The 22,576-nt window shown below is 38.4% G+C and overlaps 1 protein-coding gene across 1 annotated transcript; it reads left to right on the top strand.

Annotated features, from left to right (window-relative positions):
• Positions 1–47: 47 nt before the first annotated feature.
• ZNF624 (zinc finger protein 624) lies at positions 48–19,059 on the top strand. The gene is given in 7 exon segments (XM_005653995.4): positions 48–125; positions 4,505–4,593; positions 6,789–6,854; positions 11,324–11,450; positions 12,179–12,274; positions 16,749–18,790; positions 18,792–19,059. Coding segments are annotated over 6 exon segments (2,430 nt in total). The 5' UTR covers positions 48–125; positions 4,505–4,560; the 3' UTR covers positions 18,858–19,059.
• Positions 19,060–22,576: the final 3,517 nt, after the last annotated feature.

A 22,576-nucleotide genomic window follows, 5' to 3' on the forward strand; every position in this document is an offset into this window, starting at 1 on the left:
CTGGTCTCCGTAGTCCCCGCCGCTGCGCAGGCGCACTGCGCATCTGCGTCCGGCCCGCCGCCGGCGCCATTGCTGGAAGCGTTCCCGCCCTGCTCCGCGAGCGCCCTCTCCTCAGTCGCCGTCAGGTAGTTGGGGCCCCGGGCGCCGGTCCCTGTTCCCGCCGCCCCACCGTTGGCGCCGGGCACTCGGCTTCCGGCGGCGTCGGGCGGGGCCGCCCCCGGCAGGGCCCTTTTCCCAGGCGGACCCGCCCACCTCAGAGGCGAGCAGGCGGCCTCCCTCAGAGGACGGCGGCCGGGCGGCGCTGGGTGCTGGGTGCTGGGTCCGCCCGCGGGTTCGGGGCGGGGACGCGGCTGGACGGAGGTTGGAGCGGGTCCGGGTGGGCAGAGGGCGGCGAGGGAAACGGGCGGCCTGGAGGGCGAGAACCTCGGTGCTGGGCTCCGACCCGACACGGAGGGAGCTAGATTTCAATAGCCGGGACCTGACAGGTGCCCCTTCCTCGGCCTTCGGCGACGGAGCCTCTTTTCCCGCCGGCTCAGCTTCCCGACGCAGCGGGCGTCACTAACTGCAGTCACCGTGCTGTACATCACATCCCCAAGACTGATCTTTTTTTTTCCCCTGGCTGCCCCCGGCGTGCGAAAGTTCCCCAGGGCAGGGATTGAACCCTCGCCACAGCGGTCACCAGAGCCACAGCAGTGACAACACGGGCTGCTTAAGCCGCTGAGCCATCAGGGACTCCCTGACTTATTGCAAAAGGGAGAGTTTGTACCTTTGGACGACCTTCACCCTTTTCGCCACCGCTAGGCCCCCATCCCCAACCCCCCAACCCAATCACTAATCTGTTCTCTGTGAGTCTGGTAGGGTGTTTTGTTTGGAGATTCCCACATGTAAGTGAGATCTGTGGTATTTGTCTTTCTCTGACTTGTTTCACCTAACATTGCCTTTAAAGTCCACCCTTGTCACAAATGGCAGGATTTCCTCCCTTTTTGTGGCTTCTTTTCCGTGAAAGGCATACATCACGTCTTCTGCATTCATGCATCATTGGACACCTGGATTGTTTCCATGTCTTGGCTGCTGTAAACAATGCTGCACTGAACATGGGCGTGCAGATATGTTTTGGAGTTAGTGTTTTCTTTTCCTCTGATAAATACCCAGAAGTGGAATTACTGGAAAATATGGTCATTATAGTTTTAAGTTTTGAAGTAACCTCCATACTGTTTTTCACAGTGTCTGCACCAGTTCACATTCTCACCAGGGTTGCAGGTGTTCCCTTTTCTCCACGTTTTTGCCAGCACTTGTTATTTCTTGACTTTTTGATAATAGCCATTTTGACAGATGTGAGATGTATCTCATTGTGGTTTCGATTTGCATTTCCCTGATGATTAGTGATGTTGAGCACTTGTTCACATACCTGTTTGCCATCTGTATGTCTTCTGTGGAAAAATTTCTATTCATCTCTGCCCAATTTTTACCTCAGATTGTTTTTTGTTTTTGGCTGTTTGTGTGAGTTTTTTATGTTTTGAATATTAGCCCCTTATCCAATATATGATTTGCAAATATTTTCTCCTATTCCACAGGTTGCCTTTTTGTTTTTGTCGATTATTCTTTGCTGTGTGAAAGCTTTAGTTTGATGTAGTCCCATTTGGTTTTTTGTTGTGGTTTGAGTTTTTGTTTGTATGTTTTGTTTTTGGCTGCACCCATGGCATGTGGAAGTTCCCAGGCCAGGGATAAAACCTGAGCCATAGCAGTGACAGCGCAGGATCCTTAACCACTAGGGGACCAGGGAACTTCTCCATTTGTTTATTTTTGCTTTTGTTACCTTTGCTTTTGGCGCCCAAGAATTAATCACCAAGACCAATGTCAGGCGGCTTACTGCTTTTGTTTTGTTTCTAGGAGTTTCATGGTTTCAGGTCCACATTTAAACCTTTAATCTATTTTGAGTTAATTTTTGTGTACGGTATAAGTGGTCCAGTTTCATTCTTCTTCAAGTGACTGTAGAGTTTTCCCCACACCATTTATGGAAGAGACTATTCTTTCCCTATTATATATTCCTGGCTCCTTTGTTGTAAATTAATTGCCCATAAATATGTGGCTTTATTTTTGTATTCTGTTCCATTGATCTGTATCATCTTTTTCTGATACCTTACTGTGTTTATTACTATAGCTTTGTAATATAGTTTGAAATCAGGAAGCATGATGCCCCCAGCCTCATTCTTTTTCAATATTGCTTTAGCAATTTGGGGTCTTTTGTGATTCTGTACAGATTTTAGGATTATTTGTCTGTGAAAAATGCCTTTAGGAGTTTTGGTGGATAGTGGATTGAATCTGTAGATTGCTTTTGGGTAGTTTGAACATTGTAACATTAATTCTCCCAATCTATGAACACAGAATATCTTTCCATTTAATGTCTTAAGGTTTTCAATGTATAGGTCTATCACTTCCTTAGTTAAATTTATTGTTATGTGGAGTTCTGGTCATGGCTCAGTGGTTAAGGAACCCGACTAGCATCCATGAGGACACAGGTTCAATCTTTGGCATCCATCAGTGGGTTAAGGATCCGGCATTGCATGAGCTATCGTGTTGGTCACAGATGCAGCTCAGGATCCAGTGTTGCTGTGGTATAGGCTGGCAACTACAGTGCCGGTTGGACCCCCAGCCTGGAAACTTCTATATGCTGCAGGTGCAGCCCTAAAAAGACCAAAAAAAAAAAACAAAAAAAACTATTCCTATGTATTTTATTCCTTTTTAAACAATCATAAATGAGATTGATTTCTTAATTTCTATTTGTGATAGTTCACTATTAGTGTTTAGAAACACAACAAACTTTTGCATATTGATTTTATGTCCTGCAACTTTATGGAATTTATTTACTAATTCTTAAAGTTTTGGCATGGTCTTTTAGGTAATTCTGTATATAAAACCATGTCATTGCATAAAGTTACAGTTTTGTTTTTTTGGCCACACTCACAGCATGTGGAGGCTCCCAGACCATGGATTAAACCTGTGCCACAGCAGTGACAGTGCCAAGTCCTTAACCTATTAGGGCACCAGGAAACTCCTGAGAGTTTTGATTACTGATTCAATCTCCCTACTAGTGATCAGTCTGTTAGATTTTGTTTCTTCATGATTGAGTCTTGGCAGGTCATCACTTTCTAGTAAATTGTCCATTTCTTCTAGGTTGTTCTGTTTGTTGGAATGATGTGTTTTAGATTGGTGTTTCTTAAACTTTAGTGTGTGCATATGAATCACCTAGGGATTTCTAAACAAAAAGCTGGTTCTGATTCAGTAGATTCTGGAGGTGGACATGAGATTTTGCATTTCTCCTAAACTCTCTGGTGGCATTGACGCTGCTGCTCTTAGGCTGCACTTTGGAACACAAAGCACTTGGATGTGGATTCTTAATGGAGGCAGATTGTCCATATAAGGCAGGGACAGATTCAGCATAGATTCCTTTGGGCCCCCCGTAGCCCTGCTGGGTGGTGAGACTGTCAAACTCCTTAGAGAAACTCCTATTAAAAAGTAAAATTTCTCAAGATCTGGAAAGTTCAAGGCTCACTGTGTCACTGCTCTTTTATATGCCCTTGCAACATCATTCTACAACTATGCACTTGTTAAGAGAATGTTCACAAACCTCAGATTCTTGTTTTCAAAACAAACTCAGCATCAGCAAGGCCATATCTTTAACAAAGATAGAAAAGCAGAATCAGTGCCCAGGGGTATCTGAACAAGATCTCTGCCACTGATTCTTCACAGTGTTAAAACCTTTATTAGACATATAACTTTTTTCAATGTAAAAGAATTACTCCGTCAGTGCTTTGTGCATAGAATTCCACTTTCTATTATATTGTTATTGTTATCCCTACCTCCCTTCTATTTGGGTTTGCCTGAAAGAGAAAGGATAGATAAAGATCTATTTGAATATGAGATTGAGAGAGGCATGTCAAGGTTTCTAATATCTTTTAAGTTTGGAAGTTATGGTGTTCTCTTTACATGAAGCTGCGGTCTATGAAAGTTTTAGCAAATCGACTCTTCATAGGAAAGACAAAGAAAAAGAAATTAGTAGATTATTTCATTGTTAGATGAGGAGGTTATTGTAAGGAAAGACTTTTCTTTCGTACAGCAAGTCAATGTAGTGAAAAAGGTGAGGGCATTGGAATTAGACTGATTTGGAATCATACAGGACCTTGGGTAAATAATTTTTCTAAGCCTCAGTTTCTTCATCTGTGGAATGGAAATACAGTTTCCACTGGGTGATGTGCAGGTCAAGTGAGAAAGTAGTTTAAAACCTCCTTGTACAATGTCTGACCGGCTAGCTGTGACTACATTTAATGTTATTGAAATCTCAAGACCCACACGAGTAAGAATCTGTTCCCTCACTGATATTGGGGGCTAATCTTTTGTTCTTCAGAGAGGTCATACTCATCTGTAATGTCAAGCAAGATTCCAACTTGATGAGTCTGAGATTTCCAAGGCAGTATTGATTTTCATGGCTTATTTCTCTTCTTAGGTATATCTTTCCAGGACTCCACTCATTCCAGAGAGGGTAGCCCAGAGTGAGAGATTATGGCTACTATGGTTTTTTCAGCTGGACCTCTGGTAAGTTGGGATTTCCTCTGGTTGTGCCCTGTTGTCCTGTTTGAGATGTCTACTTTTCCTGGAGTCATGTGACTTGCCTACCTGAGCCACACCCCTTTTGGTAACTGAATCCAGTTGTTTGAACCATGGAAATCAGGTTCATCATAGTAAAGCTCATAATCTATAGGAAGATTCACTATGCATATTGAACCAAATGTCAAAAAACATGATCTTACAAAAATATTTTGACTATCTTTAGATATAATAGGCAGTCTGGGAAAGTTACTTACAATGTTAACTTTGTAATGTTCCCAGGAAATTTCTGTTATTTATAGGTTAGTAGAATGGAATATTTTCCAATTCTACAATTTTGTTTAGGAAATTTTGAAAAAATACATGTACACAAACACATGTATATCCATACATACTCTTTTTTTTTGTCTTTTATAGGGCCGCACCCTCGGCATATGGAGGTTCCCAGGCCAGTGGTCCAATCAGAGCTGTTGCTGCCGGCCTACGCCAGAGCCACAGCAGCGCCAGATCTGAGCCGCATCTGCGACCTACACCACAGCTCACAGCAACGCCGGATCCTTAACCCACAGAGCGAGGCCAGGGATTGAACCCTCAACCCCATGGTTCCTAGTCGGATTCATTTCCGCTGTGCCATGATGGGAACTCCTTTTTTTTTTTTTTCCCATACATACTCTGAAATCATAGAGACCATTCCCCTTGTGCCCACTCTTAGTGTTCTCTTTTCTGCCCATTAAGAAGTGATCAAGCTTAATACATGACATGGAGAGAAAGAAGATGTTTAAGACATATGCTTGGCTGTAGGCAGCTTACACACTCATTGAGGTAAGGCATACAAAAGAATTAGTTAATTTAGGTGATTGACAGTTGCTGAGCAGTGTGATAAAGTTGGTGAGTGCTATGTAAAGAAAGAAATGGATGTTAGTGTGGGCTAAATTGATGATGGAAAGCTCAGGAGGATGGTTAGATTTAAGCTGGTACTCAATTGCAAGTAGGATTTAAATTGTCATAAATTATTTGCGAGGGTACTTCAGGTGAGAAAGCAAAGCTCTGAGACAGGAAACAGTGAGTGAGTTAGTGATTCAAGATGGAAATTTGTGAAAGATATGACTGGAAATTTAGATGTTTGATCTGAATCTTGTAATGTTTCCCTGAAGACATTTAAGTGTTTGAGTGTGTCGAAGTGGATATAGTAATGTGATTAAAGCTGTTTTAGCAGTGATTTTGAAATAGATTCAGAAGAAAGGGTAGTACCAACAAATATAATTCATTATAGTAACTATCCATATAACCTGTAGTAGTAGTCTTTTATTCTTTATAGCAAGAATATATAATGTGTAAATAGTCCTTAAGACATTACCCTTGAAAAGATAAATGAAAACTAAAATGTTGCACTTGATCAGTGGATCTAAACCATTTGTCTAGTTTTGGCTTGATCAAACCTGTCTCTATCTAAGGTTGAGGTTCACATCATGGTTCATTTTCTGGAAGCTGAATATTTGTGTTTTTTGAGATAAGAACTTGAGAAGGAAGAGCTAAGGTAATGTTTTTCTCAGTGAAATTTAATATTTCTATAACCCGTAACTTTAAAAAATAGCACAAAATCTAAAATCAATAAGTACTACTAGAAGGTATAGTAAAATTTTCATTTTGTGGTTACAATCAGGCCATTGTAGGCATATGGTATCTAAGATTTTGGAAAAAGCAGTGTTGTGAGAGGTCCCTGAAATATTTCCTGAATAAGTGCTGAAAGTTGCTCCCACCACCCCCATCCACAGTAATGAACTCACAACTGTAGAAAACCAGTGGTGTCAGTAGGTTTTGAATATGATTCTTGAGCAATACAGATAATTTCTGAGAAACAGATTTCATCTTCATATGAAAAAAAAATTATGTAGTATCTAAGACCTTTTATAAGTTTTTTGTTTGTTTTGCTAGGTTCTTTATTAAAAGCCCCCTTTAAAAAACTCTGCAGTTAATAATCTGAAGCTTGTGTGTATTTGACATTGTCTCAAACAAGGTGAAAGAAGATTATGATTGAATATTGCTGTGGGACCTTAAATAGAACATTAAAAGAGGTTATCTCATAAACACTGCATCCACAGTGGACTGGTGGTTTTTGCTGAGGCCATGCTGTAGGTAACAGGCAGCCTGTCACTGAGTGATCTTACCCTGTATCCCCTCAGAGTCCTGAAGTTTTCCAGCCAGATGAAGGCCATCACCTTCAAGCAGAAGAACCAGAATTGGTAAAGGTAATACTTGGCATTGTATCTAATTGGGAGAAGGAGAAAGTACCTCTTTTACTGTCCCTAATTCATAATTTTCCAGTACATTGTAGGTTCACAGTGAATACCATATTGCTTGATAGGTGTGGTAACCCAAGAGCTAGTAGCATCAATTTGACAGATTTCATTTCTCTCAAGGGTGGCAGCCCTAATTTGACAGAAGATAATATTGCAGTTCCTATTGGTACAATATCCTGTATCACATATTTCACTTCTTGCTTGCACAGCCTCAAGATAGCCAAAGGTGAGAGCTGAGGGCCTTTTTAGATTTTTCCCAGGGCTTAGCTCCAAATACAAAAAAAAAAAATAAACTCAGTAAGTTCATTGTAATATGAGTTATGTGTGACGAATCCAACTAGGAACCATGAGGTTGCGGGTTTGATCCCTGGCCTTGCTCAGTGGGTTAAGGATCCTGCATTGCTGTGGCTGTGGTGTAGGCCTGCGGCTACAGCTCCGATTGGACCCCTAGCCTGGGAACTTCCATATGCCGCGGGAGCAGCCCAAGAAATGGCAAAAAGACCAAAAAAAAGTGTATATATATATATATATATATATGAGTTATGTGTGATGTGATTAACAATAAAATGTATGAACTGTCATCTCCCACATTAGCCATGTTTTATTTTTACAGAATTATGTAAAACATGCATCACTAACTTTGAGGTCCAAATAAATTTAAACAGTTTGACAAGCATATGTGTTTGTACGGCAGAAAAACACTCCAGAGGAAATCTGTTTCTTCTGATACAGAGCAGACCTTCACCAAATATGATCTAACTTGAGACCTTTACTGATTAGTTAGCTGATTAGGACTCCCGCTTTACCAGATCTTAGAGTATAGTGCTTATGAGTTTGCATTCTGGAACCAAACTGCCTAGATTTGAATCTAGGCTTGGTATCTTCTGCAAGCTTAGGCAAGGCACCTAACCTGTCCATGGCTCAATTTCCTTGTCTATAAATAGCACTTTCCTTATTGTGAGGATTCAGTCATTACATTAAAAGCCTTCATATCAATACCCAAAAAATACAATGCAATATATTAATAAAAAAGTAGAGAGAGTGGTTTGTGATGAACCCCACTGAACCTTCAACAGTTACCAACCTGTGACAGTCATATGGCATATATAATACTACCCTCCCTTGCTAATTATTTTGAAGCAAATCCAAGATATTATATAATTTTATCTAAATATATTATTACATATCTATAACAGATTTTAGTGATATGTGTAATACCATAATTAAAATTAAAAACTAACAGTAAGCCTTAATATTATCAATTATTGAGTTGGCATTTGTTTCCCCAGTTGATTCATGTGTTATAATTAACTAATATTGTCTCTTAGGTCACTTATAATTTAAAAGTTTCCCCTTCCCTCTTTTTTTCCCTTTGTAATAGTTTATTGAAGAAGCCAAGTTGTTTGTATTTTAGATCTGTGTTGTCCAGTACTGAAGCCACTAGCTACATGCTGTTGAGCACCTTCAGTGTGACTAGTTGATATCGAGATGTGCTGTAAACTTTAAAGTACACATCATATTTCAAAGACTTAATGCAAAAATAATGTAAATTATCTCATTAATAACTTTTGTATTGATTGCATGTTGAAATTATAATATTTTGTGTATTAGACTAAATAAAATACATTTAAATTACTTTCACCTGTTTATTTTTAATGTGACTACTAGAAAATTTAAAATTGCATTATATTTCTATTTGACAGCACTGATTTGGAATTTCACACAATGTGGATTTTAATGATTGCATCCCCATATTTGTGTGGTTTTTTTTTTTTTTTTTTTTTGCTCCTTAATGAATTTTGTTGATTATATATTGAAATGATAGTTTTAGATAACTAGGTTAAAATTTATTAAATTAATCTTAATAAAGATTAATTAATTTCACGTTATTGACTGCTGAAAAATTACATGACTCATATTTCTTTTTTTTTTTGAGGGCCTCACCTGGGGCATATGGCAGTTTCCAGGCTAGGGAACTATGTCGGTTTCTTAACCCTTTGAGCCACAATGGGAACTTCAACTCACACATATTTCTAATTGGACCGCAGTGGACTAGAGAACATCCATCTCAATTGCAGGAGGGCTATTTTAGCCTAGAAGTTGAAATCCCAGCCAACCTCGAGCAGTTTTCCACTCTGGGAATTTTCCCTCTCTGGGAATTTCTCGGTCTCCTGCTTTCCATGTCACCCCATTCTCCTACACATATAAAAGGTCTCTGATTCTCAAGGAGTCCCATGGGGTTTTTTAACATGCTTCTCTCTCTCCCGTATTCCCTTTATATTGTTAGTTAAGTCTAGAGGCTTGATCAGATTCAGATTTTGACTTTTAAAAATGTTTTTGGCGCTGGTATTTCATAGTTCTGATATCTACCACCAGAAATTACATAGTGCCTAGTTGAAGCCATTTCAGTGTGTTAGTACCACTGATGATCCTTTAATTCATTAGAGGTATTAGCTGGAGTACTTCCATAAAGAGAAACCTCTGCTTATCAACTATCTGATTACCTTGTAATACTGTACAGACTACATATATTTTGCATAGGAAAAGAAGGGCAAAGGGTTGATTGTTCCTCTTAATTTACCAGTTTCCAGGCATCCTCCAAAGATGATGAATGAGTATCCTTATGGTTTTATAATGAAATCATAGTTTTAATTGTATTACATATATTTCAGTTACTATTTATTTATTTCAGTTACTATTCTTATTGATGCTCAGGTTGTCCCATCATTGGCCGGTGGGAGTCTCTTCAAGTTGTCTCTAATTCTTAGGTGTGATCCCAGTAGTCTTGGATGGTTTCCTTGCTTTTTAGTACAGAAAGCTCCAGGCCCTGGTTTCTTTTTAGTGCAAAGTAATATGGAGAAACCACAGCCAAGACTGCATGGTGCTACCTTTTGGTTATTGTTTCTAGACTTTTGAGCGAGCAAAGCTAGGAAGTATGTGAGGTGCTTTCCTTAAAAATAAGATACTTCATAATTTTATATGGGTATTTCTAATTCAGTTTTGAATCTGTGAAGTTTATAAAATCTCATACCTTCTTTCTTCTGTGTAAAATTTATTAGCTCTCAAGGATATCAATATACTAATTTGCTTTATCTAATAGTACATACACAACAGTTCCAAAATAGCATTTCTATCACTGCCACCAACAATATGATTATTTACTGAAAATGTATTGCTTTTTTTTTTTTTTTTTTTTTTTTTTGTCTTTTGTTGTTGTTGTTTGTTGTTGTTGTTGTTGCTATCTCTTGGGCCGCTTCCACGGCATATGGAGGTTCCCAGGCTAGGGGTTGAATCGGAGCTGTAGCCACCGGCCTACGCCAGAGCCACAGCAACGCGGGATCCGAGCCGCGTCTGCAACCTACACCACAGCTCACGGCAACGCCGGATCGTTAACCCACTGAGCAAGGGCAGGGACCGAACCCGCGACCTCATGGTTCCTAGTCGGATTCGTTAACCACCGCGCCATGACGGGAACTCCTTGCTTTTTTTTTTTGCAATTCTTTTTCTCCTCAGAATGTATCTCACAAGGGATATACAGAAAATTACTGTGTTTTAAAGATACTCAGAATAGTTTCTCTCTGATGAATGTGTATGCTGTCAACTGGTACCATTTTACTTTTAATTTTTAGGAATTGCTTTTTTTATTTTTAATTTTTTACTTTTATTTTTATCTTGCTTTTTAAGGCTGCACCCGCAGCATATGGCAGTTCCCAGTCTAGGGGTCTAATCAGAGCTGCAGCTGCCGGCCTACACCACAGCCACAGCAACACCAGATCTGAGCTGCATCTGTGACCTACACCATAGCTCACAACAAAATCGGATCCTTAACCCACTGAATGAGGCCAGGGATCAAACCTGCAACCTCATGGTTCCTAGTCGGATTCATTCTGCTGCACCATAATGGGAACTCCAGGAGTTGCTTTTTAAATTTAACTATTCCTTAATAATAATGTAAATTTTTTACATTTTTCAAAAGCTAAATCTACAAATAAGAAATATTCAGAGGAGTCTAGCTTCTATTCCAGTCCTCTTTGCTCTCTTCCATGCTTCCTCCAATAAGTAACCATTACGAAAATTTTATGGCTCATTCTTTGATTTTTTTTTATATGAGCAGATGTATTTTATAGCCTGACTGAAGAAGATCCCCAAAGTCCCATAAGTTCTCATTTTTCTTTCTCAAATAGAGTTTATAATATTCTGTATCTATAATCTGAATGATAAACTATGTCATTTTTAAGCCATAATTTTATAAAGTAGAACTGAAAAAGTTGATACAAAGTTTAGGCAGGATTTTGAGGGAGAAAAGATGGTTTCAGTGGAAACTCCTAGTTTTCTAGTTTTCTTTCCCAGTTTTGTATGTATTAATCTGCCTAACAGGTAATTGTACAGTCCCTAGGTGATCTCTGTATTTATTGTAGGAATTGGTGACATTTAAAGATGTGGCTATAGACTTCACATTGGAAGAGTGGAGGTTGATGGACCCCACACAGAGGAACCTACACAAGGATGTAATGCTAGAGAATTATAGGAATCTTGTCTCCTTGGGTAAGGATAACTTCTGATCATGTATCTGCGTATTGAATGAGATTTACTGAAGATATAGACCCTCTAAAGTATTTAATTGAATTTGGGGTTAGTTTTAAGCAGCAAAATGTCATAATCTTAGGGACATGTTGTTGGAAGTTATGCTATTTCTGGCTCTTAACTAAATGGTATGTCCATTGTAGAGTAAGAAATACATATTTCATTGGAATCTTGTGAATTGTTGACAGTCCCTCAGATTTAGGACTAAAGTTTTTTCACTTTCATAAATGAGTTATCAGTGCCTCTAGAAAGAAAGGAAAAAATATGTTTATGTTCCTTCTAAACTGAGATTATTCCCATGATCTAGATCCTAACAGGTCGTAGTGTTGAACTTCTTTGAGATTCCTGTGGTTCTCTCTACCACTGCTGTGCGGTAGCATGGTCTGCTGTGATGGGAATGGTCTAGATCTGTGCTCTCCCTTGTAGCAGGCACCACCACTGTGGCTATTGAGAACTTGAAATCTAGCTAATCCAACTGAACAACTGAATTTTAAATTTTATATAATTTTAACTAATTTCAATTCAAAATTAAATAGCCACGTGTGGCTATTGGCAGCTATATTGGACACCACACCTCTAGAACTTCTTATAGTAGCCACTCTGCACAGAAAATCAAGATCTGAGACTAAATTTGGCTCTAATTCTTGCTCATGTGCACAGTCAAATCTTAGTCATTTTTCTCTGAACAGGGCTTGCAGTTTCCAAACCAGACATGATATCTCATTTGGAAGATGGGAAAGGACCGTGGGTGGTAGTGAGAGAGATATCAAGAACCTCCAATCCAGGTGAGTTAGTAAGAACCAAGAGGATAGGGTTTATCTGAAGTTAAAAGGACATGGATGGAGCAGAATCTCTGAAATATTTGGGGAGTATCTCTGCTCAAAGCTACCTCAGAGGAAAAGTTTCCCCCCCACTTCCTCTCTCTCTTCACACCTCCCTCCCTCTCTCCCTCTGTTTCCCTCACCTTTTTCCTCTCACCCTTTCTCTGTCCTCTACTTTGAGTTCCCATCCATCCTATTTTACTTTCTTGGGAATATGATTTTAATAATCATTCCTTCATTCCTTCTTCATTCAAACATGAATAAAATAACCCTTTAAGTTCTATCCTCTCCAGTTAACTTTACATTTTTCGTATTTGTTTAACCATTATCTGATACCTCTGCCTTCACAATTTTCCTAAAATTGCTTTCTTAGGGATCACCACTGATTTCTTTTAGGCTAAACCTATTGACAGATTATTTAATTTTCTTCACTGGCAAGCCTGCTGAAATTTTAGGGTAACCTTCCTCTCCTCGAAGATCTTAACCAACTGAGAATACAGACAGTGAATCAGTTGAGAATCAAAATACAATATTTATCTATTTAACCAGTATTTATTAATATTAAATAATCAACATTTAATATTTAGCCATATACTCTGAACTGGATTAGGTACTGTGTCTACAGCAATAAGTAAGATGGCCTGGTCCCTGCTCTCATGAAGATTAAATTTTAGAAATAGGTAATTAACAAGTAAATAAAAGCAAGATAAATAATGGTTATAATAACTTGGCTAAGAGGAAGTGAAAGAGTAATGGGAATGGAGATGGAGAGGCCTCCTTCAGAGAGTATAGTCAGGGAAGGCTTCTGAGGAGGTAACGTTGAGGGTGAAACCTGAAGGGTCAGAGGAAGCCAGCCAAGGGAAGAGAAGGGGAACATTCCAAGCAGTAAAAAAAAAGAATGTAATGTGTTCTAAAAACCTAAGGAAGCTGCCTGACTGAAGCATAAGGAGGAGACTGGTATAGACTTAAGATACAGAGTCATATAGGAGATAGACTAATAGGGCTCTGTAGACCATGAATTTTAGCCAAAGTGAGCATGAATGCTCTGAGAAGTTTTGATCAAGGGTTTTTAAGGAATTCCCCTTTTGGCTCAGTGGTAACAAACCTGACTAGTGTCCATGAGGATGAGGGTTCGATCCCTGGTCCTGCTCAATGGGTTAAGTATCCAGCATTGTCTTGAGCTGTGGTATAGGTTGCAGACACGGCTTAGATCCTGTGTGGCTGTGGCATAGGCTCACAGTTGCAGCTCCAGTTTGACCCCTAGCCTGGAAACTTCCATATGCCACACATGCATCCTTAAAAGGCAAAAAAAAAAAGCGGGGAGCGGAGTGGCTAGCAAATAACACTGTTGATGGAAATTGAATGTAGGGCATGAAGCAGAAATTTAGTAAAGAGATTATTAAAATAGTGTAGGCAAGAGATGATAGTAACTTTGATTAGGGTGATGCTGTAGATGGAAAGGAATAATGGATTCTAGATCATTTGCACATTCATTTTATTATGCCATTGGAGACTTGCACATGTGTTACATGTTTTTATATTTCAAATATTATATATGTGTATATGTGAGAGAGTGAATGAAAGGTAGACATTGGAGATGGTTTTAATGACTCTTTAGAGAACGATCCCCCTCCATATGAAGAGGGAAAGAGAAACGAGAAACGAGGCAGTGGTTGGAAGAAATTAAGGAATTTAAAAAAAAAAAAAAAAACCCTTTTATTTTTCATTATGAAGTGTCTTCTTTATCTCTGTTGTTTCTACCTTAAAGTCTATTTTATTTATTTATTTATTTACTTATTTATTTTTCTTTTTAGGACCACAGCTGTGGGATATGGACGTTCCCAGGCTAGGGGTCAAATTGGAGCTGTAGCTGCCAGCCTACATCACAGCCATAGCAACATGGGATCCAAGCCGAATCTGTGACCTACACCACAGCTCATAGCAACGCCAGATCCTTAACCCATTGAGCGATGCCAGGGATCAGCCCCACATCCTCATGGCTACTAGTTGGATTCGTTAACCACTGAGTCACAACGGGAATTCCTTAAAGTCTATTTTAAATCTACCTTCTTGCCTGTTCTATATTCTTTTTCTCCTCATTCATGCCTTTTAGATTTGTCATCTTATATTTTTCTATTTCTTCCTCTAATCACTTGGTAATTACAAATTTTTAAGTTATTTTTTTAGTAATTAATCTTGAGATAAAAGCATACATTCTTGGAGTTCCCATCGTGCACAGTGGTTAACAAATCCAAATAGGAACTATGAGATTGCAGGTTCAATCCCTGGCCTTGCTCAGTGGGTTAATGATCCTGTGTTGCTGTGAGCTGTGGTGTTGGTGGAAGACGTGGCTCGGAATCCCACATTACTGTGGCTCTGGTGTAGGCCAGTGGCTACAGCTCCAATTAGACCCCTAGCCTGGGAACTCCATATGCTGTGGGAGCGGCCCTAGAAAAGACAAAAAAAAAAAAAAGCATGCATTCTTAATTCAGCAGACTAATACAAATTTTCCCTCTTCCCACACAATACAAGAATCTTAGACTAGCTTTTTCAGTTTAGCCTGAATACTGAGGTTATGTGTTTTAATGATATATATGTCAAATTTCTTATTATTAATGTTTCATACGGTCAATATTATAGATTCAGATTTATCTGTTTACCTTCTTTTCCTCATCATTTTTCTTCATTTCTGAGCTTTTACCTAGGATTATTTTCAAAAGAATACCTTTCAGTATTTTCTTTTATTCAGATCTGCTAGTGTCATATTCTCTCCAATTTTTTTTCTTTTTTGGCCACTCCACAGCATATGGAGTTCCTGAGCCAGGGATCAGATGCAAGCCACAGCTGCAGCAACACCAGGTCCTCAACCACTGCACTGGGCTCAGGCTCAAACCTGAGTCCCAGTGGTCCAGCGACACCACCAGTCCCATTGTGCCACAGCAAGAACTCCTCTCCAGTTTTCTTTTTGTGAAAAAAATCCTGTCTCTTTAGTTAGATATTTAAATGAGCTGAATTTTTTAGTTTGCTTTCTGGAGTTGTTGTTGGATTTTGTTTTGTTTTGCTTTTTATGGCCGCACTGCAACATGTGGATGTTTACAGGCTAGAGGTTGAATCAGGGCTACAGCACCAGCCTATACCACAGCAACACTAGATCCAAGCTGCATCTTACCAGTGCCACAGCTTGCAGTAATGTCAGATCATTAACCCACTGAGTGAGGCCAGCGATTGAACCTGTATATTCACGGAGATTATATCAAATCCCTAACCCACTGAGCCATAGGGGAACATCTAGAGTTGTCTTTTTGGATGACCCTGAATTCAGATCTTTGTCTAGCCCTGTGAACCCACTGAAAGTTCTACTTACCTTGAGTTTTAAAGTTATAAAACCATTTTACTAACCACACAAGATTTTTAGTCAGTTTTCCTAAACATTTAGGTATAATTAATTACCCAGAAATAAATTAGAAGTGTTTAAGAAGTTTAAAAATGTTTTAAAAAGTAAAATGTGACATTCCCATTGTGGCTCAGCAGTTAACAAAGTTGACTAGCATCCATGAGGATGGGGGTTCGATCCCTGGTCTCACTCAGTTAATTAAGGATCTGGTGTTGCTGTGAGCTGTAGTGTGGGTCACAGACTCGACTTGGATCCTGTGTTGCTGTGGCTGTGGTGTAGGCTGGCGGCTGTAGCTCTGATTCGACCCTTAGCCTGGGAACCTCCATGTGCTGAGGGTGCAGCCCTAAAAGGCCAAATAATAATAATAATGTTGAGCTTCATATGCAAATTGTAAGACCACCACCCCACAATATATTTTTTAAGAAAATTTTGAAGCTGTCAGAAATGTTAAGATCCATAAAAAGTTTGCAAAACAATAATCATTGTTTGTAATATTCAAAGCTATATTAATTTTGACCAACTTATTCAACCTACTTTCTGAAAAATCAGAGTGTCCTCTTCCATAAATGTGCTATAAAAAGGTACATACAAAGACTTGAAAAAACTACTGTGACAGGGAAATTCGAGAAAACCTTCACAAAAAAGCTAGTGAACAAAGAATGAGAACAAAAGTATTATTGAGGACAAATGTCTGGTTTGTGGAGTAAATGAGAAACAAGGCTCTCTAAATAAAGAATGCTCTCTAAAGAATTTGACTCTAAAAGGAATGGCAAAAGGAGGAAATATTTAAGAAATTTGGATTATAGAGAGTTTACCACTAAAGAACTTTTTAATAGGAGAAAAACTCCTTGAATTTACTACTTTGGTTCTCTGCTCAATCAGCATTCCTTAACCTTACCTTCCTTATTCCTAGAAAACGCCAATTTGCAAGCAGTTGAAAACATATATTCATTATCAACTCAAGCTTTCCTTTTGTTGTCCTATTTAGTATGATCTCAACTTAGAAAGTAGGGGTCACTTGATTTTTCTCTTTTTTCCTCCCAGAGTTGGGGACCAAATCTACAACCAAGAATACTATACTACCAGAGAATATTTTTGAAGAACATTTTCCACATGATACCGTAGTAGAGAAACTCACAGAAAATGGCCTCTGGGACACCAGAATGGGAGAATTATGGAAATGGAGTGACAGGATATTGAGATTGCACAATAGTGAGGAGAGTCATTTGAGTCAAGGAATAGTTACACACAAGAAAATTCCCATGATTCAAAAAGGCTTTAGGTTTGGATTTATTCCTTTTCTAGAACCGGGAGTTATCACAGAAGAGTCCCACAGCAAATACCAAACACATGAGGAAATTTTCACAGAGAATTTAGATTTGATTACAGATACCTGTTTGGGGAAGAAAATTTCCAAGGATACAAAAGGCAGCAAAATCATAAGCCCTGCTTCAGAACTCACTTTAGGGGAAAAAAACAATAATAAAGAAAAACCTTATAAATGTAGTACGTGTGAAAAGGCCTTCCGTTATAGGTCGTTACTCATTCAACATCAGAGAACTCACACTAAAGAAAAACCTTACGAATGTAATGAATGTGGGAAAATGTTCAGCCAACCTTCATATCTTAGTCAACATAAAAAAATTCACACTGGAGAAAAACCCTATAAATGTAGTGAATGTGGAAAGGCCTTCATTGCTTCTTCATCACTTATGGTACACCAGAGAATTCATACTAAGGAGAAACCTTATCAGTGCAATGTCTGTGGAAAATCTTTTAGCCAGTGTGCCCGCCTTAATCAGCACCAGAGAATTCAAACTGGAGAGAAGCCCTATAAATGTAGTGAATGTGGAAAAGCTTTTAGTGATAAATCAAAACTTGCAAGACATCAGGAAACTCACAATGGTGAGAAACCCTACAGATGTAATGATTGTGGGAAAGCCTTTAGGAATAAGTCTTATCTTAGTGTACATCAGAAGACCCATAATGAAGAGAAACCATATAAATGCAATGAGTGTGGGAAATCTTTCAAAAATACAACAATCTTTAATGTTCATCAGAGGATTCATACCGGAGAGAAACCCTTTAGATGTAATGAATGTGGGAAAGCCTATAGAAGTAACTCAAGCCTAATTGTACATATAAGAACTCATACTGGGGAAAAACCATATGAATGTAACAAATGCGGGAAAGCATTCAATCGTATAGCAAATTTCACAGAACATCAGAGGATTCATACAGGAGAAAAACCCTATAAATGTAATGAATGTGGGAAAGCATTCATTAATTATTCATGCCTTACTGTACACCACAGAATGCATACAGGAGAAAAACCTTATAAATGTAATGAATGTGGAAAGGCCTTCATGCGTTCTTCATCTCTAATTATACATCAGCGGATTCATACTGAAGAGAAACCTTACCTCTGTAATGAATGTGGGGAATCTTTCAGAATAAAATCACACTTAACTGTACATCAGAGAATTCATACTGGAGAGAAACCATATAAATGTCCTGACTGTGAGAGGGCGTTTACCAAGATGGTAAATCTCAAGGAGCACCAGAAAATTCATACTGGCCTAAAACCCTACAAGTGCTATGATTGTGGAAAGTCCTTCAGAACTAAGTCATACCTTATTGTACATCAAAGGACTCATACTGGAGAAAAACCATATAAATGTAATGAATGTGAGAAAGCTTTCACTAATACATCACAGCTTACTGTGCATCAAAGAAGGCATACTGGAGAAAAACCCTATAAATGTAATGAATGTGGGAAAGTTTTCACAAGTAACTCAGGCTTTAATACTCATCAAAGGACACATACTGGGGAAAAACCCTTTAAATGTAATTACTGTGGTAAAGCATTTAGCCAGATGGTACATGTCACAGAACATCAGAAAATCCATAGTGGAGAGAAACCCTATAAATGTGATGTCTGTGGAAAAGCCTTTAGGAGGGGTTCATACCTTACAGTGCATTGGAGAACACATACTGGAGAAAAACCCTATACATGTAAGGAATGTGGGAAAGGTTGTATTACACTATCACAGCTAACTCTACATCAGAGAATCCATACTGGAGAGAGGCCCTATAGATGTGAAGAATGTGGGAAAGCCTTTAGAACTAACTCAGACTTTACTGTACATCTGAGGATGCACACTGGAGAAAAACCCTATAAATGTAATGAATGTGGAAAAGCCTTTAGGAGTAGCTCAAGCCTTACTGTACATCAGAGAATACATCAGAGAGAAATTCAGTTACATTAGGGAACAGTAAATTATCATCCAGATGTTAAAAATCTTATAAACTATATTTTATGAATGGAATTTTTCAGGAGCAAGTTGCCAGAAAATACACACCGAGGAGACACTTAAGAATGTAGAAAAGCAATTGGTCATAGAAGTTATAAGAAAATTCATAATAAAAAGGGTAAATGGAAGCTTCATCCAAATTTCATATTTTATTCGTTTAACAAATTATCTTCAATGAATTGCCTACATATATTTTTGCCTGTTTTCCTATTCGTTTGTCTATTTCTTAAAATCTGGAGGTGCTCTTAATATACTTGAAATATAATCCTTTGTCATGTGTCTTTAAATGTTTTTCTTAACCTGGTATTTCTTTATACTTTTTTATATCGTGTAAGATTTTAAGCCTTTTTTAACAGTGAAGTATTTTCATCTTTTCCTTTTTATATTCTTGATTTTCACTTTTTGTTAAAAAGATCTCCCTTAATTTACAGGTTATATATAGGATCCAAAATTTGTTTCTAAGATTTTGATAATTTTATTTTTTTACATTTAAGTTTTAATCCACATGAACTAGATGACTATTTAGAACAACTCCAGATGCATTAACCTATGAAAATTATGAACGTAAGTAAATAATACTCAGGGAAATGCTAATTAAAACAACCAGTGAGATGGTACTTCCACTTCATGAAGTTAAGAAAAATTAAGAGAACTTTTGCTAGTGGAGTTTGGAAAACTGCATGTACTCTTACGAAGCGATTATATCAGCTTATATTTCCACCGGCAATCCAGCAATATATATTTCAGTTTTTACTTACAAACCTTAAATAAGAGCACTTTGACCCAGCCATCTCTATTTTTGGGAATTGGTCCCACAGAAATGATAGCATCAGTGCAAAAGAATATGCATGAATGAGGATATTTATAAAACTATTGTTTGTAAAGACAAAAGATCCAACTGGAACAAAGTGAATGCCAACTAATAGGGCAATGGGTCAATAAATTGTGATGTATCCATACCATAGAACAGCATGAGAGTAATTTTTTAAATGAGTTATATCTATACTACTTGGTTTCAAGGTACTTCCATAATTTTTTATCAATAATTGCTTTATTACAGAAATGAAGTATATGTAGAAGTTTTTGTTTTTGTTACGATAATGATCATGCCCATTTATGCATATATGCATTATGTGATAGATGACCATGGAAACAAGTATGGAAGAATATATACCAGGCTGTTAATACTGGTTACCTTGGAGGAAGAGAGAAAAGGAAAAGTAGTGAGGTGAGTCGGGGAAAGACTAGGAAAATAGAAAAGTGTAAATGTAGTATGTATGGTATAAACTGCATTTGTATGAACTTTAGAAAGCCATGAATGAAGGGACAGTCTCTAAAAAGAACAACCATTATTTCCGACTTGGAGAATCCAGTGGGTTTTGTTTATTTTCTGTGCTTTTGTGTAGTTTAAAATTTTTCTTTGCCGTGAGCATGTAACATTTATATAAACATGAAAAACCTATTTCTCTTGCGAAGCTAATTCATTGGACACCTGTTATGTGAATTATGCTAGATGCTGGATATACATTGACGGGGCAGGAGTGGTCATAGATGTAAGAGCATGGAAATTGGTTTCAATGTCACCTAGATCCCAAATAAGTCATCCAGCATCTTGGCACCCCCCACTCTCTCAGTTTCATTTGGAGGAGGTAATAGAAATTTCAGGTAAATGAAAAACATATCCGAGAATATCTGGAACTTGTGTCCAGGAATCCTCAGAGACAAGTTCCACTTTCAACATGGCACAAAGGAAAGATCACAATGCTGAAAAGTTTCTAGGTACAGCCCCACAGAACATTGTTTGATGGGAGTATAGAGACGGAAATAGCCACAGACTCCCAAGTCCGTGTATAAAAGCTTGGAAGTTCTGGAAATACTAAGAGTCCTGGACTCAAAAACGGAACCCAGAGGCTGTGATCCTGACACCAGAAGGCCCTAACAGACTGTGGGCCTGATATACAAAAAGGACAAGGCACATAGAATTACACTTCAATGGACAATGAAGAAGAAAATCAAATACCTCTCCCACAATGCTAGGATAAGTATTTAACATTGGGAAGTGGATGTTGGATGAATGATGTGAGCTGTCTCCAGTCTTTAAATGAATAGTTTGACGTTGCAGTTGAAATTACTATTTCTGATTGAATTTTTTGACATGTATATATTTGGGGTTTTTTTAGATTTTTATTTTTCCCATTATACTTGATTTACAATGTTCTGTCAATTTCTACTGTACAGCAAAGTAAAGTGAGTCAGTCTATACATATGTATATATATGTATACATGTGTGTACACACACACACACACACACACACACACATATATACTCTTTATCACATTATCCTTCATCATGTTCCATCACGAGTGACTAGATATAGGGAGTTCCTGTCGTGGAGCAGTGGAAACGAATCGGACTAGGAACCATAAGGTTGCAGGTTCAATCCCTAGCCTCACTCAGTGGGTTAAGGAACTGGCATTGCCATGAGCTGTGGTGTAGTTTGCAGATGCAGCTTGTATTTGACATTGCTGTTGCTCTGGTGTAAGCCGTCAGCTACAGCTCCTATTAGACCCCTAGCCTGGGAACCTCCATATGCCACTGGTGTGGCCCTAAAAGGACAAAAAGAAAAGAAAAGAAAAGAAGTGACTAGATATAGTTCCCTGTGCTATACAGTAGGATCTCATTGCATATCCACTCCAAATACAAGAGTTTGCATCTGTTAACCCCAAACTGCCAGTCCATCCACTCCATCCCACTCCCCCTTGCCAACCACAAGTCTGTTCTCCAAGTCCATGAGTTTCATTTCTGTGGAAAGTTTCATTTGTGCCATATATTAGGTTCCAGATATAAGTGATATATGGTATTTGTCTTTCTCTTTCTGACTTACTTCACTTAGTATGAGAGTCTCTAGTTGCATCCATGCTGCTGCAAATGGCATTATTTTGTTCTTTTTTATGGCTGAGTAGTATTCCATTGTGTATACCACATCTTCTTAAAACATTCATTGATCAAGTTAGAACATTTAGGTTGTTTACATGTCCTGGCTATTGTGAATAGTGCTGCAATGAACATAACGGGTGCATGTGTCTTTTACAATGAAAGTTTTGTCCTGATATTATGCCCAAGAGTGGAATTGCTGGGTCATATGGTAGTTCTATATTTAGTGTTCTGAGGTACCTCCATACTATTTTCCATAGTGGTTGTACCAATTTACATTTCCACCAACAGTGTAGGAAGGTTCCCTTTTCTCCACACCCTCTTGAACATTTGTGATTTGTTGATTTGTTAATGATGGCCATTCTGTCCAGTGTGAGGTGGTACCTCATTGTAGTTTTGATTTGCATTTCTCTAATAATTAGTGATGCTGAGCATTTTTTTCTTGTGCCTGTTGGCCATCTATAGATCTATGGAGAAATGTCTATTCAGGTCCTGATTGAATTTTAATAATGAAATTTATTAACAATTACCAAGAGATATGACTGCTTTTGATAAAATATACCACTTTCTGACTGGAAAGTTTGAGGGTCTGAAACATGACTTGATGCCAGCTCTATTGGCTG

This window comes from Sus scrofa, chromosome 12 (assembly GCF_054392235.1).
Source record: "Sus scrofa isolate SSC_HxYL_T2T_F1_AM1 chromosome 12, Sscrofa_HxYL_maternal_Yorkshire_Landrace_v2.0, whole genome shotgun sequence".
NCBI lineage: Eukaryota > Metazoa > Chordata > Mammalia > Artiodactyla > Suidae > Sus > Sus scrofa.